Genomic DNA, 15,507 nt, shown 5'->3' with positions numbered 1-15,507 from the left:
CCAGAAATCTATTTGTTCTGCACAGTTTTGGTCAATATTCCCAAAGTGAACCGTTCAGCGAGTTTCATTATATCAGAAAACATAGTACTTAGTCAAATCGCCACTTTGCATTTCATACATTTCATAAACTGTTCAAATTTAGAAGATTCTTTCATTAATTGAAAAATAAGTTTTGTGGAATTATGAATGCCTTTTGGCTGAGGTCCTGTGTAGTATTACTGTATGTTCTCCTTGTAGGGAAGTCGTGATACACACCTGACGATGATCACACAGTCACAGTCTTGATGCAAGAGGACTGGGGTTAACCGCGGTTCAGTCGTTCAATTGTTTGTTTTTTTCGTGTCCAGGTTCTTTCCTGTGTGACTTTTCTAAAAAGTATCATTAGGTTCCCCTTTCCCATATGACTTTTCTAAAGAGTATCATGTTCCCCTTCTAGGGGAATCGTGATACACACCTGAGGATGATCAGACAGTCACAGTCTCGATGCAATGGGGACTGGGGTTGAGAGTGGATCAGTCGTTCGGTTGTTTGGTTTTTTTCGTGTCCAGGTTCTTTCTTGGGTGACTTTTCTTAAAAAGTACCTCTAAAAATATGTCCAGAGCTGTCATTGTGCTGCTGCAGTGCGCCCATGTGCATGATACTACATACATCTTCAGATCTGCCCTTTCTCATGGCCTCTGAGGTAAATATACACATACTGTACATACATACATACATACATACATACATACATACATACATACATACATACATACATACATACATACATACATACATACATACATACATACATACATACATACATACATACATACATACATACATACATACATACATACATACACCCATACATACGTACATACATACATACATACGTACACATACAAAAGATGCTGTGAAATGAAGTGGAAGTAAACGACAATGGCGAAAGACGTGTATTTATCAAATGATTTACCAATTTGTACTAATTCGTGTTTTCATCTTCGTGGTTAGTGGAGATTGGATTTGATGAATGTCATCTTAAATTGGTGTCTTCTTTAAAGCAACCTTCATGAAATATTTGAATCTTCAGTTACAAAACATAAATGTCCATGTTGGTATAATGATCGGTAGATACAGTAAGACCAGTTCAAGGATTTCTTCAGAAATGTTGTGGTTATATATATATTTTGTACTTTCATTCGACTGCCAAGAATTGCTGACGAAGGTCCCAGGGGGACCGAAAATTCCAATATATTTTCTAAAACTTTATTCCTTATTTGTCAATTATGAGTCATATCTTATTTCTCTGGATTTCTCTAATAATATCTGAAGTAACTCATTTTTTTTCTTGAAGTTTTCTTCCTTAAAAATATGGAAATGCTGAAATATTCTAATTATGTGTTCATTAATTAGTGAGATTATTAATGAAATGATAATTAAAGCTAAATAAGATATCGTTTCTGAAAATGCCATCATTCAGTGTCCTCCTTTCATGGCAAGTATGCACAAAGAATAAAACTATGTATACAGTCTATGTCATTTTACTTACATAGTATATATGCAAAACATGCATCCTGTGCAAACAGCTGAATTATTTTCACAGTCTTTTTTCTTTGTTTGAAGCTCATGTAGAGTAAAATCAATAGTTTTATAGTAATTATTATTTTTTTTCTCTTTTAGTTTCCTAATTGATGTTTGAACTCAGACAGAATGACGGAAAAGTTGACGTCTAGCCCTGTTAAACAGTTTTGATTGTTTTGAACAAAAAGTTGTAAATCCGTATTCATTCACGAATAGTATATATATTTCGTGTGTGGTTCCAATGTTTTCCTTTACTTCCGTTTTGTGAAAGAGTTACAATAATTTATTGACATTTTCACAAGTAGTTTGTCATTGATTAATCGATGACTTTAATAAACTGTGACTCCTAGCACCGTCATGAAGCAACATATGTGCATCAGCCGGCAAGATGTGTCTGAGGACAAACGTCCTTCAACATATCGTTAATATCTTACCAGTGGTTTCCAATGTCAAACGCTTCCGGAACATAAGGTAGTTAGCGTCGAGATGTCGTCATTGATATTGTCTTGTGTATTATAACACCTCTACATGTATACATTAAAATGAAACCTGTATTTTTAATTGATTTGAGTTGAAACTTTGTCGCACTGTATTAGAGTAGAATGTTTGCAAATGTCGGATCAGCTGAGGCTTGAACCAAAAGTTTGAGAGGGACAAGGCAACTATTTACAGCAAGTTAGAAATCGTCTTCCATCCATATGTATGTACAAATAGGTTCATGGGCACCATAAAAAAAATTCAGCTTTTAGAAGGGAACCAAAGCATTATGAAAAGAACCTAATTCTTTGATCCTAATCTTTTGATCCCAGCTAGCAAGATTGTCTGCATGAACTAGCTGAAAACTCTTTGCCTTTGAGGAAGATTTTGGTATAGGATCGGAACGTCGTGTGCCTTTTAACTTTTATCGAGTAAATTTGATTCAAGCAGAGTGTACATGTTGACGACACATGTTTGAAATGTAGCACATTTTACTGTCGTGTGTGTTGTTTCTCTTTTGCAACTTATTGTTATACCCAGTGTATTGCCATCCATCGCTCAACCTCTTTCCCTGCGAATTATGAATTCTACTTGCATGAATTAAACAAGTTCAAAAAAGAAAAAAAATCTAGAAATCTAATAAATGATCAAGTTCTTCCAAACTTTTAGCATATTACTTTATAAGCCTGAAAGCTGGTCAAATTTGTTACTTTCGGAAATTGATTTGTGCAGAAACTAGAAAACATTTTTTTTAAGATCTAAGAGGAGTTTGTACAATTTAAGGGGTGCCTATAAGCTATATATTCTATATAGCATATCTTGCATTCTTAAGTGATGATTGGTCTTGCATATAACTTTCATTTGACAACTAAGTATTCTATGCAAAAAACGAGGGTTAACTATTGTTGCCTTATATCGTTCTCATCTATTAAATGGTCTAAGTCTCCAAGTCTAAGAACACAGGACTAGGTCAGTCATGCGGTCAAATCCTTTCAAGCTAGGATGTATTGTGTAGTTCTGTATTGTACAAGAGGTCTGTGTGTGTGTGTATGGGGGTCATTGAAGGAAATAAGTTAGCATAAAGGTCTCACATTGTAGCAACTCCAATGGCATAATAAACTCTAGTACCCACAGTACAGTAGTCCTTTGTGATCAGGCCCAGAACAGAAGAAGTTGGTAGCTAAATCACCAATTATTCAAAAGCAACTGATTACCTGTAACTGAAAATTTTAGAAATGGTATGTACTTAGCAACTGTAAATTGTAGAGATCAGCATTAAAGAAAGGAAAAAGGCTCGCTAATTAAGTAAATAAATTTTGTGAATGTTTGAACACAGACCTGTATAGAGCTGTTATAATGCATGTAAGTACTTTTGCTGTTCTCATAATTAAATGAGGGCTTGCTTACTTTCTGATATATCACAGGCTTCTAGACCAGAGCTATCAATAATACTTAGGTGTCGAACAATCCTACAGTTTTATATGCTAATTTGAAGGTTACTAATATTTTGAGGTGCCATTTGTTGTATAAAATGAAGAGCATAATTTATCTCAGAAATGACTGGAAGGGGAAGAGCCAAGATTTATAAAAGAAAGGTTCTTTGATGGGATGGTGGGGGGGGGGGTTGGGAGGGGTGGTGGGTGAAGGGGGTTTGCAGGGTCTAGGGTTATATTCCTCTAGAGAAAATTTAAATTTTGGAGAGAAAGTGGTGCATAATGGGGCTATAAATTAGGTCTATAATTAGGTCTAAAGAAAGGCTATGGTAAATAACTTTTTACCTTTTAACTTTTTGTGTGGGGTTGAAAAGGCCAGCTACCGAGATGCCATGGGTTTTGTGAGCCATATTATAACATTAGTGTTTGTCTGTCTGTCTGTGAGACTATTTAGTTTTGTTAGCCAGATATTACTGTGTATGAATGACTTTATAGTAAAATAAATCACAAAATATACATGTATGCCATCAATCTTTTTTTTGTTTGTTTATTATCTTTGAAGCTGCATTTAACGATGAACATGTGACATGCTGGGACATAACATCTTAAAGTAACATTATTGAACAAGACACTGATGTGGAAATATAATGTTGCTCTGTAGCCCACTAGAACTACAGCGCAAAATTAGTCATGTTATTAGGAAGGTCAATTATATGTGGCTTTGTTTATATTGATGTTACAGTAACAAGCTTATAGTGTACACAAATGTGTACTTTATCTACTAAAATACGTAAATAACAGTTCTATAGTCCTGATGCCATTTGTCAATGAAAGCAGACTAACAGATACATTTGCAAAAGTGCAAAGATTATAAGAACACGATCCAAAAAAGTCTAAACGATACAAGAAAATGTGATTGTAGTGATTGCATGAAAGTAGGATATCTCTCAGATGGTACAGCACAGGGCATGTTCCACTGTTTTAAATCCTGTTGCAGACTCTTATATTTCTCTGGTCTTAAATTTTCCAGTTAGATTTTGAATTCCATTTTAAATTTTGTGTTGCTTTATATCACTCTTTCATAAAGTGATAATTCTTTTAATGAAGCTGTTTATTGCTGATAGAAAGGGTAACAATTTCATTTCTTGTGATTTTTTGCATTTTTTTTCTTCTTTTTTTTGTTGCAGGCACTCTGGATGGAAGTGAGGAACAACAAAAGAAGAAGATCAGTCAATTCAGGAATGGACTTCCAAATTTAAAAAAGACCAGTCCGATTCTTTTGATAGATTTTCAAATTTTAAAATAGATTTTTAAGCTAAAACAACTTATAATGATGGTTTTTTGGCCCCCGAGTTTGCATGTTCTCATGCATATCATGAATAAGCGAACGCAATCGTGACTCGTGATCGAGAGAGATACTCAGTGATATGTGGAGGTAAGATTTTCAGGAGAGCCGGATATTAACTGATCATATGTTGGAAATAATCACGAGGCTTTATGGGCGAAAGACACAGAAGGCCGACTGCCAAAGTGGGGAACCGTAAACTTGATTTCATTGAGCGTTGGGGTCTGCACCCAATATTGTCAAACCTGGGGCGTCACAAGCCCCAGTCAGTTCGTGGTGGCAATATGGAAGCGGCCTTCCACATGGGCACCCATGATTCTGTCGCTGGCAGTGGCACGGGTGCCGGTGCGGTGGCGCCCTACAGCGTGCCCCATAACATGGCCCAATCCAAGCAATACCCTGGAGAGGCGAAGGAGTCGCCCACCCAGTCTATGCCACAACTGTTTTACCCGAACGACGACGATTCCGTGGAGAGCAATATCGACATCGACGAGCAGGACCCCGGCTGGGAACGTATCGTCATCAACGTAAGTGGACTCCGATACGAAACCCACCTCAAAACTCTTTGCCAGTTTCCAAACACACTCCTGGGCAACCCACAACGCAGAATCCGATTCTTCGACCCCATACGCAACGAATATTTCTTCGACAGGAACAGGCCGAGCTTCGACGCCATATTGTACTATTATCAGAGCGGGGGAAGATTAAGACGGCCGGTCAGCGTTCCGATCGACATCTTCACGGAAGAGATCAAGTTCTTCGAGCTCGGAGAGGAGGCACTGTTGAAGTACCGGGAGGACGAGGGCTTCATACAGGAAGAGGAGAGAATTCTTCCCACCAAAAGTTGGCAGAGGAAGATGTGGCTCCTCTTTGAATATCCCGAGAGTTCACGCGGAGCCCGTGTGATCGCTATCATATCGGTCACTGTGATACTGGTCTCTATTATCACCTTCTGTATGGAAACAATGCCGGAGATAGTAGGCTACCCCAAACCGGTGAACCCCAATAAATGTGGAGTTAGCTCTACCACCCCTTCCCCCAAGACCGGCAACGATGAGGACTTTGTCAAACATGTAACGGATCCTTTCTTCATCATAGAAACTATATGCATCATCTGGTTCACGTTTGAATTTATCGTTCGTTTCATCTCGTCTCCGAGCAAGATCGTTTTTCTCAAGAATGTCATGAATGTAATTGACTTAGTAGCAATATTGCCGTATTTTATCCAGGAGGGAACCGTGATCGCCCAGTCCTCGACGACCTCGGAAGAGTCAGATAAAAACAATAGCAGCCAGACGATGTCCCTGGCGATTCTCAGGGTCGTTAGGTTGGTCCGTGTCTTCAGAATATTTAAGTTGTCGCGGCACTCGCGTGGCTTGCAAATCCTGGGACGGACTCTCAAGGCCAGTATGCGGGAGCTGGGCCTCCTTATTTTCTTTCTATGCATTGGTGTCGTTCTGTTTTCAAGTGCAGTTTATTTTGCCGACGCCGAGAGCGTCAATGACAAGGGAGAACCAGTATTTAGGAGCATCCCGGATGCATTTTGGTGGGCTGTGGTTACCATGACTACAGTGGGTTATGGGGACATGAAACCTCAGAGTACAGGTGCTAAGATTGTTGGGTCTCTATGTGCTATCACTGGTGTGCTTACCATAGCACTTCCGGTGCCTGTTATCGTCTCAAATTTTAATTATTTTTACCACCGCGAGGCAGAGAACGACGAGGGCACCTACTCCCACGTGCAGAGTGGGCCTGGCTTCATGATGCCCTCACCTTCCTCCAGCAGACGAAGCCGAAGAAGTAAAAGCTTCGACGAGACGGACAACTCCGCCGATGTGGTGGAGATGGAGGAAGGCCTGCTAGGGGGCGACAAATTAAAGTCTAACCATAACGACAACACAAAGCCTAACAACGTGCAGGGAAACTGTATCAATATGAATGTCAACTCCGTGAGCATAGAAACTGATGTGTAGCCCAAAACCGTAAGTACGATATTCATTTTTTTTTGCTGGTCTAGGATAGAAAGTATACTGTAAATTATATCCGTTTGTAAGTCACATTATGGGGTGAGAAAACAAGGTCTGACCATAAAGAAAGCACAACGTGCAGGGAAACTGCACGTTACAAACTTTATGGACACCATCAATTGTCTACTCATGCAATGAGTTTAGAAAACTGTTTATAGCCATTAGCTATCTTAATCCATATATAAGCAGGCTACCATTTGATCTTCTATTGCTAGTGGTATAAAAAAAAACAACCCATAAATCATTGTCCAGCCATATCGATTAAAATCACAGAGCCTTACAACAAAACTGTCTAAATATGAGGGTTAATCAAATCCAAGAACTCAGAAAACTATTTGTGTTACAAGTTAACCATTAGTACCACTTACTTCTTCTAAATTGCTACTACCTACAATGGTATCAAAGATGGCTGTTAATCTTAGTGTCGAGCCATTTGATAGAATCCCAACCTTGAAAACCTGACCAACAATCAGGGAAATGGTTTGAACATCATCATCATCATTAATTCTGTGAACACTCTGTAGGAAATAGAACATTCTTTTGCTGGTCCTATTATGGAGTCCACAGTAGCGAAATGAAAACACAAAATCACGACAGTAGACAGTCAAGCCTGTTCATATCGATCGATAGGAATGTCTTTGCGACTTTGATTTTGATGTAGGTTGTGCAAACACTGAAATTTCTTCTTCAGTTTTTCCAAATTAAGGAGATCTTTATGTAAAGCAAGTCACATGAAAGTGTCTGGTACAGATTCCTCATGTTTTGAACTATATGAGGTTACCCTTTTCTAAGTATGTCATGATGATGGTGATCCAGACTGTGTAAACATACAGTACACAAGTTTGGAATGGATTAAAACATGTCTGATGCAAAAAGATGGCAGAAACTTCGCAGTACGAGCTCTATAACATATATGAAAGTTCTGCGTGTCTATGTTGCTGTGCATACATGACGTGTACAGGACAGTTACGAAAACTCCTCTTGAGGTAACCCAAATTTTAAAAAATTCAGTCAAAATCATTTTTATCGTAACTTCTGCACAGCACGTGTCCTTCAGAAATATATATATATATATATATATCGATATATATCGATATATATATATATATATATATATATATATATATATCGATATATATATATATATATATATCGATATATATCTATATATATAGATATATAGCCATGGAAGATGGCTCATCTTGATGTTGTAAGTTATTTAAAACTTGCACATGTTTAATTAAGGCAAACTAGGTTTTGAAGGTCAACGAGTTAAGTCATGCAGAGTTAACGTCAATTCACATCTGTGCTATGTTTGATATTGTGTGTGATAAACCAGTTGATTGTTGCATACTCACACCAACAATCTGCACAGATGCATTAAGCTATCCTATCTGACACAACCATATCACACTGTTCTATCTACAGTACATACAGATACAATTTTACAGCACTTTACAAAAATTTGCCATATGTATTGAAGAAGTGGGACGTTAAATTTAAGCAATTGACTCATTAATCCTCTCTCACTTCCTTGCCAAACTCCCTCTAAATGTCTTTTGTTTGCTTTCTGTGCACTGTAGAATCCCTATGCATCCATTTCATTTGCCATTTGCCTCTATATATATGATATATCACTTTCCATGTATGATATGCCACATTTCTATTTATGATATCTCAATTATCTGCGTCTATGGTATCTCACTTTTCCGTGTATGATATATATCACTTGTCCGTGTATGATATTTCACTCTAATACCTTGTATGATATCTCACTTTTTCCATGTATGATATGTCAGTGCTATTCATGTATGACATATGACTGTACCATGTATGATATGACACTTAAATCCATGTATGATATCTCACTTGTCCGTGTATGATATTTCACTTTAATACCTTGTATGATATATCACTTTTCTGTGTATGATATCTCACTTTTTCCATGTATGATATGTCACTGTTCTATGTTTGATATCACACTTGTCCGTGTATGATATCTCACTTTAATAGCTTGTATGATATATCACTTTTCTGTGTATGATATCTCACTTTTTCATGTATGATATGTCACTGTTCATGTATGACAAATGACTGTACCTTGTATGATATGTCACTTAAATCCATGTATGATATCTCACTTGTATGATATCTCACGTTTCCGTGTATGATATGTCACTTTCCATGTATGATATATCACTGTACCATGTATGATATGTCACTTTTCGTATGTGATATCTCACTTAATACATGTATGATATGTAACTTAAATCCATGTATGATATCTCACTTGTTCGTGTATGATATGTCACTTTCCATGTATGATACCTGACTTATCCATATATGATATCTCACTTTTCTTTCTCATATCACAACTGTACCTTAATTTGCAGTATTTCCCAATTTCCTTCACCTAACCCTTCCTGTTTGTACATGTCCTACATTGCCCCCTCCCCTATTTGTATCACATTTTCAAGAAGAAATCAACAGCATGTAACATTTAAGGAGAGTAATATTTTAACTCTAGAAATGCATTTGCCTGCAAATACGCTGTATTGTAGTGTCCGTGGAGTGCATGCAGTATATTTACGATTGTGCATGCTGTTATTGTATGGGTGGACATTGTCATGTAGGTACAGGCCTACAAAGTGAGGGCGCCTGTGAATAGCTTGGCTACGCAGCTAGCCTCTGAAACTGCAGATGTACAGAGACTATATGAAACTTTCAAGTTTCAACGTCCAGTCATGTAGGTATTGTTCACTTGGCCAGTAATGCCCATAGTGTATAGCACGCATGCGCACTACAATAACCAAGAGTGTTTGGTTTGAATACATAGACAGAATTTGAAATTGCTGGTATATGACATCATGCACACAGCTACTGTGCAGTACCTGTTTTAAACTGACCAGTATTCATTGCCTAATTTAGGTGTGTGTATCTTAAGCCCGGGTCACATCTGCGCGATTCAACACGCGATTCAACTCGCAATACAATTGAAGGTTGAATCGCGTAGTTAGACACGGGTATCAACTTGTTGCGCAATAAAAATTGCGCCGTCGATTTGCAATAGAGCAATGTCCTAATCAGCGCAACTTCTTTGAAGCAACTCTTCTGATTCGCGTGATTTTAGTTGCGTGTTGAATCGCACAGATGTGACCCGGGCTTTAGTGTTATATCTGCTTTAACATGTGTGATCTTCAAAGAAAGATATAATAAAAAGATACTAAGATATGTTAAGTACAGTACTGAATGTTCAAATTGTAATGTTCACCTGCTCATATTATTCATGTTTGCGTAATTTTATAACTTAAGTATTAAAATGTATATATATCCTACTTAGATGATGTGGCATAAACTTGATAAGAAAACGAAAGAAATGAGATATATTTTAAATCACAAAAATCTTTAGAACAAAAAATTAAGCAAAAGAAGAAAAAGTACAACATTTTGAAGACCAGTGTTTTTTACTGGTATTTATTTCATTATACAACATTTGAAGACCAGCAGTGCTGTGTTGTTAGTTGACTTACTTCCTTGCTTCTCTGCATGGTTAGGTGGATTCGGTGACAAAATTAGAAAAATTCAGGCAAGCATGACATAATGTGACTTGATTACTTGATCCTTAATTGGCTAGCCATCTGTGTGGCCTTATACTGTTTTAACAGAATAACAATCAAGGTTGAGAAATTAGTAAGTAAACTGAAAAGTAAGTAAATATCAGAGCCTTTGTTGTACCTTTGATCTAGAATTGTTATGGCGACGTACTGTAATTTATAACTTTATGTATGCAAAATGTTTAAAGCAACATTTATATCACATTTTGTAATAATAAAAGCATTCTTAAGCATACTACATGTACAGTACATGTCAAAGATATATGCAGTTTTTTTTTTTTTTTGTGGAAAATTGATTGATTAAATTGATCATTGGATGGATGGATGGATGGATGGATTGATCGCACTTTCAGGTTTCACATGAAAACATTCTAATTAAGGGAGTGGAAATAAAATTTGTAAATAATTGACAAAAATGCCCCCATAGAGCTTGAAGCTTAAAGGGTGTGAAGACTCGCGTAAAAAGAAGCATCTAATGCCGGTAATCTGACCTAATTTTGAATGAGGTGTAACAGAAGTGTTAGACACCACCATCGATCCCAGAAAATACACACACTGCTTGCTACTGTCGGTAATTAGACACTATAGTGTACAGTCAGTACAAACAGCTGCGGTCAATACCCACAGCACAGTGTATAAATGATACAGCAATGGACATCTCAGGTCCAGCTAAACATAACAAGGTATCACGTTTCATTACTGTTTGCATTTTGTAGTGACACAAACAAAACGTCACTTGCAAGCAACAGAAAGTCAACTTTTTCAGATGGCCGCACGCGGTTTGGGGCGAGTCTTCAATGCCTTTAAGGTTGCCTTGGGAGGTGGTGGTAGAGCTTTCCGTTCACAAAAGTGACTGAATTTCAACTGTCATGAATATAGAATTTGTGTGTATACTTTACACATATTTATGATGTAAATAAATATGGTAATATTTGTATGTTACTCATATGTGCATATATGTAACTTGTCAGCCAAGTTAACCATGGCTTTCATTAATGTGATCAATCAATAATCAATCAGAAAAATTTATATAGTGCCAATATCAACAAACGCTGTTCAAAATCTCTATGTGACAGTTACATGACATTAACTTACGCTTATTCAAACAAGTAATGTTTTAGCAGTTTCTTGAAAATATCAATAGTATGAGCATTTTTGATACGGTTTGGAAGACTGTTCCACTCTTTGGGACCTGAACAAGATCAGCCAGCCTTCCATTGGACAGGAGGGGGGGGGGAGGGGGGAGAATAAATGAGCAGATTTTGAAAGGCCGAGCAGTACATGTTAAGATTTAATGAAGGCCTGCAGTTTGTTTGACACACACAGAGGCATGGATTGAAGCAGAATTAGAAAACATATGAAAGAAATGTATGTTTTCACTTTGTTAAGAAATAAGACAGAAAAGAATAGAAATTTCACAGGAAACTGGAAATGAATGTGATCAGAACATATTACATGAAAAGCTGATAAATACATGGTAGCAAATTTCATATTCATCTCAGTTATAGGAATTTAGCTATATATAATTGCTAATTAGAAGGTTGGGACATATTCCCCCTACTCTTACTATATATCCCTCCCTAAGGCATATGTCCCTCTTAATATCCCTCCCTAAGGCATGTATCCCCTTCACTTAATTTACCTCACTAAGGAATATATCCCCTTCTCTTAATATATTCCTCCCTAAGGCACATATCCCATTCTCTTAATATCCCTTCCTTAGACATATATCCCCATCTCTTAATATCCCTACCTAAGTCATGTATCCCCTTCACTTAATGTTTCTCCCCCAAGGCATGCCTGAGGGTCCCTGCCAACTCTTTAGTCTTTTCCTGGGACCCTTTGTTGTACAACATTTCCTAGTATCTGTTTTTGACTGTCCAGCCCATTAAACAGCTGATCTTTGTAGAGTTGTCAATCTATTGCGACAACCAAAACTAAAAGAAGAAAGAAAACCAAGGGCAATCTGCAAAACTTCTTAATCAGCAAGAACAATGAGGGCTCAAAAATTAAGATCACACTTACAGCACACTGTGTGGTATGCATTGATATAGATCTACGCTAGCTATAACTGTAGTATTGTGCTGTACAGTTTGCAGTATCACATGTGCTACTACTTAGCACCTCAGTATATATGCAATTGTGGGACAAGTACTGTATATTTACAACAACAACAAAAGCTGAGAGAACACTCAAAGCAGTTCAGAGAATAGAGTACTGTACTTGCTCAAGTTGGCTTAACAACAAGTCTGGGGCACCTAATGATCAGAACTTGAAAAAGAAATCAATGGCAAATTTTTAGCTTGAAACAGATGTAATATGTAGCCAAAGATGTATGCTTGTACGTGCAAGTCATATCCACTGTTAGTTATTGGCTGTATTAGGCACTAATAAGTACAGCACTTACTGGAACCTTTACTGGCATGGAGGTGATTGAAAAAGGTGTTGGGCCATGAAGGGAAGAAAAAGGTTGAGATAGGAAAGGGAATGGGTAGGCTGGTTGTGGTTCAGAAGGGGAACAGATAGGTAGGGTGGGGGCTGGAAGGAGGAGGGAAGGGCAGTGTGGCATGGCATCAGAATTCATGGACATTTTGCAGCAATTTTTTGCCAAAGCTGTTGGGTAGTTAATTTTAAAACCTGTCCATAGTGCACAAAGTAGTATTGCTGTAACCACTGCCTATTTATCTAATAAAAGAATTTTCAGACCAATCGTTGCTCCTACAGAAAATGCCTAAGGATGACTTCTGGAAATTATTAAGAAGAACCCTACCTTCACCCCTTTCTTCCATCCCCAACAATTGTTTGTCCCATATGGCTAGGGATGAACTCTATAGAAATTGTTAAGGAGTGCCCTGCTTCCTCCTTCCCACCACCTCCACCTCCACCCCCCTCTCCCCGCCCCACACACACACACAAAAACAAAGCAACAATATAATGACATCAAAGCCCATTTTTGGAACAGTCTTAAAGATTCTGAATCAAACTTTTACCCAAAGATTTCCTCTCTACCAGCATTTTTATCTTGGGTCGTTAATGTTCCCCAGTCCTGTGTTTCTCGAGCTAATTAGACACTATAAGCCAACCCTAGAGGTTCTCAAAAAATGAATGAACTGTGAAAGAGAATAGTAAATAACAAATACAAACCAGTCATTTTGGTTCTTAAACATTTTGTCAGCCCGACGATGTGTTTCTAGATCAGTTTAGAAAGTAAAAGCTGTTTTGAATTTTCCTTTGCTATTCTTGAAATGAAATTGATAGCTAAACTTATGAATAAACTGCTTCAATGGGATAATTGATTATCAAATATCACTTGAGATACTGACAAAATCAAGTCACCTACCAGCATAATTATAAGGTTGCCAGTCAATGGAGCGTTAGCCTCAGTTAGTATCTTAGAAAGTAAAAAATATGGATTTCAAACTGATTTTACTCACACTCACTCCTACAGTCAAGAGTTCTTCCTCATTGAGACATGTTATATTGTCTCATTGGAAACTTCTTAATCTCTGGAAATAATTTGTTGAAAAGGGTAGAAATTTCCTGGAAAGATACTTTTGATAATATTTAGCTATTTTAGCCTGGTAAAATTTAGAGCTATATTTATACGTACCATGATCTTTAAAAAAAAAAAAAAATATTGAATCTATATCATCTTATTTTAGGAGAAATTCTTCCCAAATTTACTCCCATTGCTTAGAGTTCTTCTTCATTGAGATTTGTTTATTTGTCTCATTGGCCATCTCTCAACTATTGGAAATGACTTTGAAGATTCTAACTTCCAGAAAATTCCTTTTGAAAATATTTACCAATTTAGCCTGTTTAAATGTGGAGCATTAGAGTTTTGCTAATCCTGTTTTTTCTTATTATGGGATATATAATACTGTAGGTGTCGATACATTTCTTCGCACTTTCTTCAATCTCCCTGATATGTGCCAAAACTTCAATAATTATCCATATCTTGAGAAGAGTACTGTTCATATGTTAAACAGTTGTTTGCTAGCTCTCATGGACGACAAATTTCTATAAATTACATAATAATTATAATAATAATAATCATAATGGTAATAATAATAATAAACTTTACAAAGCACCACAACTATAAAAATGTTCTGTGGTGATGTACAATATAAGAAGGATAAAGAGAAGGAAAACGAATAAAATGCATAAAAGATACAAAACCTTCAGAACAGATTAGACGTCAAAGTTAGCTCAAAAGATAAGTTTTACGTTTACATTTGAAAAGACCAATCGCATAGCATTACATGTGCGTATATACATATGCATTGTTCATATGTGTGTGTGTGTGTAGATATACCTAGACTTGGCTACAACTCCAACTGTACATAGTGTATCTTTGATTAATTGCTGGTTTAAGATTGGATGTGAATAATTATCCCTCTCCCATCATCGTTCCTGCAACATCAATTTTACCCAATTTCCCATGAGAATTACGTTTAATTTGTCAAACGTTCCACTGTTGCTTGGAATGCAACCATTTTAACAGTATATGTATATCTACATATATATATACATATATATATATTCAAAAAGCAAATGTACAAAAATCATTTTGTAAGCATACATAAAACAGGATCATTCTGCATGAAGCAGTTTAATAAAAAAGCTAGACGTTTGGTACTACAGTAGTGAAAGAAAAATAGTAATGCATATAAATTAATGTACAGTGTGCCATTGAACATAAAACATATATAGCAAACGGTATATAGAACTTATAGGTGTGATAATTCAGAGTGAGTAAACCAACATGACATAATTCATGTACATGTACTATTGTAAGGCAAAGTTATATTGTACTCATGCATACTCTTTCAGGAAAACAAGTTTCCGCAAGCATGCTATATGCTTTGCAAGGTGCATGGCTGCCAGCTAACTTACATCCAACCAAGCCACACAAGCATGCATAAGCTTGCAACAGCCTACTTGTGCAAGCTTGAGTACCAAAGCTCTGGAAATGTAGGCGTGCAGAAGCCTGCAGCAGATTTCTGCAAGCTTGCACAACCATTGCTCTGGAAATTAAGGTAGGTGTA

General features: G+C 37.0%; 1 protein-coding gene across 1 annotated transcript in view; it reads left to right on the top strand.

Annotated features, from left to right (window-relative positions):
• The window catches only part of LOC139969803 (potassium voltage-gated channel subfamily A member 1-like), an 86,466-nt gene that overhangs the window by 22,143 nt on the left and 48,816 nt on the right, over positions 1-15,507 (top strand). Inside the window, exon 2 of the mRNA XM_071975083.1 lies at positions 4,661-6,800. Within this exon, the coding sequence (XP_071831184.1) occupies positions 4,971-6,791 (1,821 nt within the window). The 5' untranslated portion in view covers positions 4,661-4,970 and the 3' untranslated portion in view covers positions 6,792-6,800. The remainder of the gene's footprint in view (positions 1-4,660; positions 6,801-15,507) is intronic.

This window comes from Apostichopus japonicus, chromosome 7 (assembly GCF_037975245.1).
Source record: "Apostichopus japonicus isolate 1M-3 chromosome 7, ASM3797524v1, whole genome shotgun sequence".
In the NCBI taxonomy this organism is placed as follows: Eukaryota; Metazoa; Echinodermata; class Holothuroidea; order Aspidochirotida; family Stichopodidae; genus Apostichopus; species Apostichopus japonicus.
Note: the sequence above shows the minus strand (reverse complement) of the source record. Positions and strands in the feature narration are given on the sequence as shown.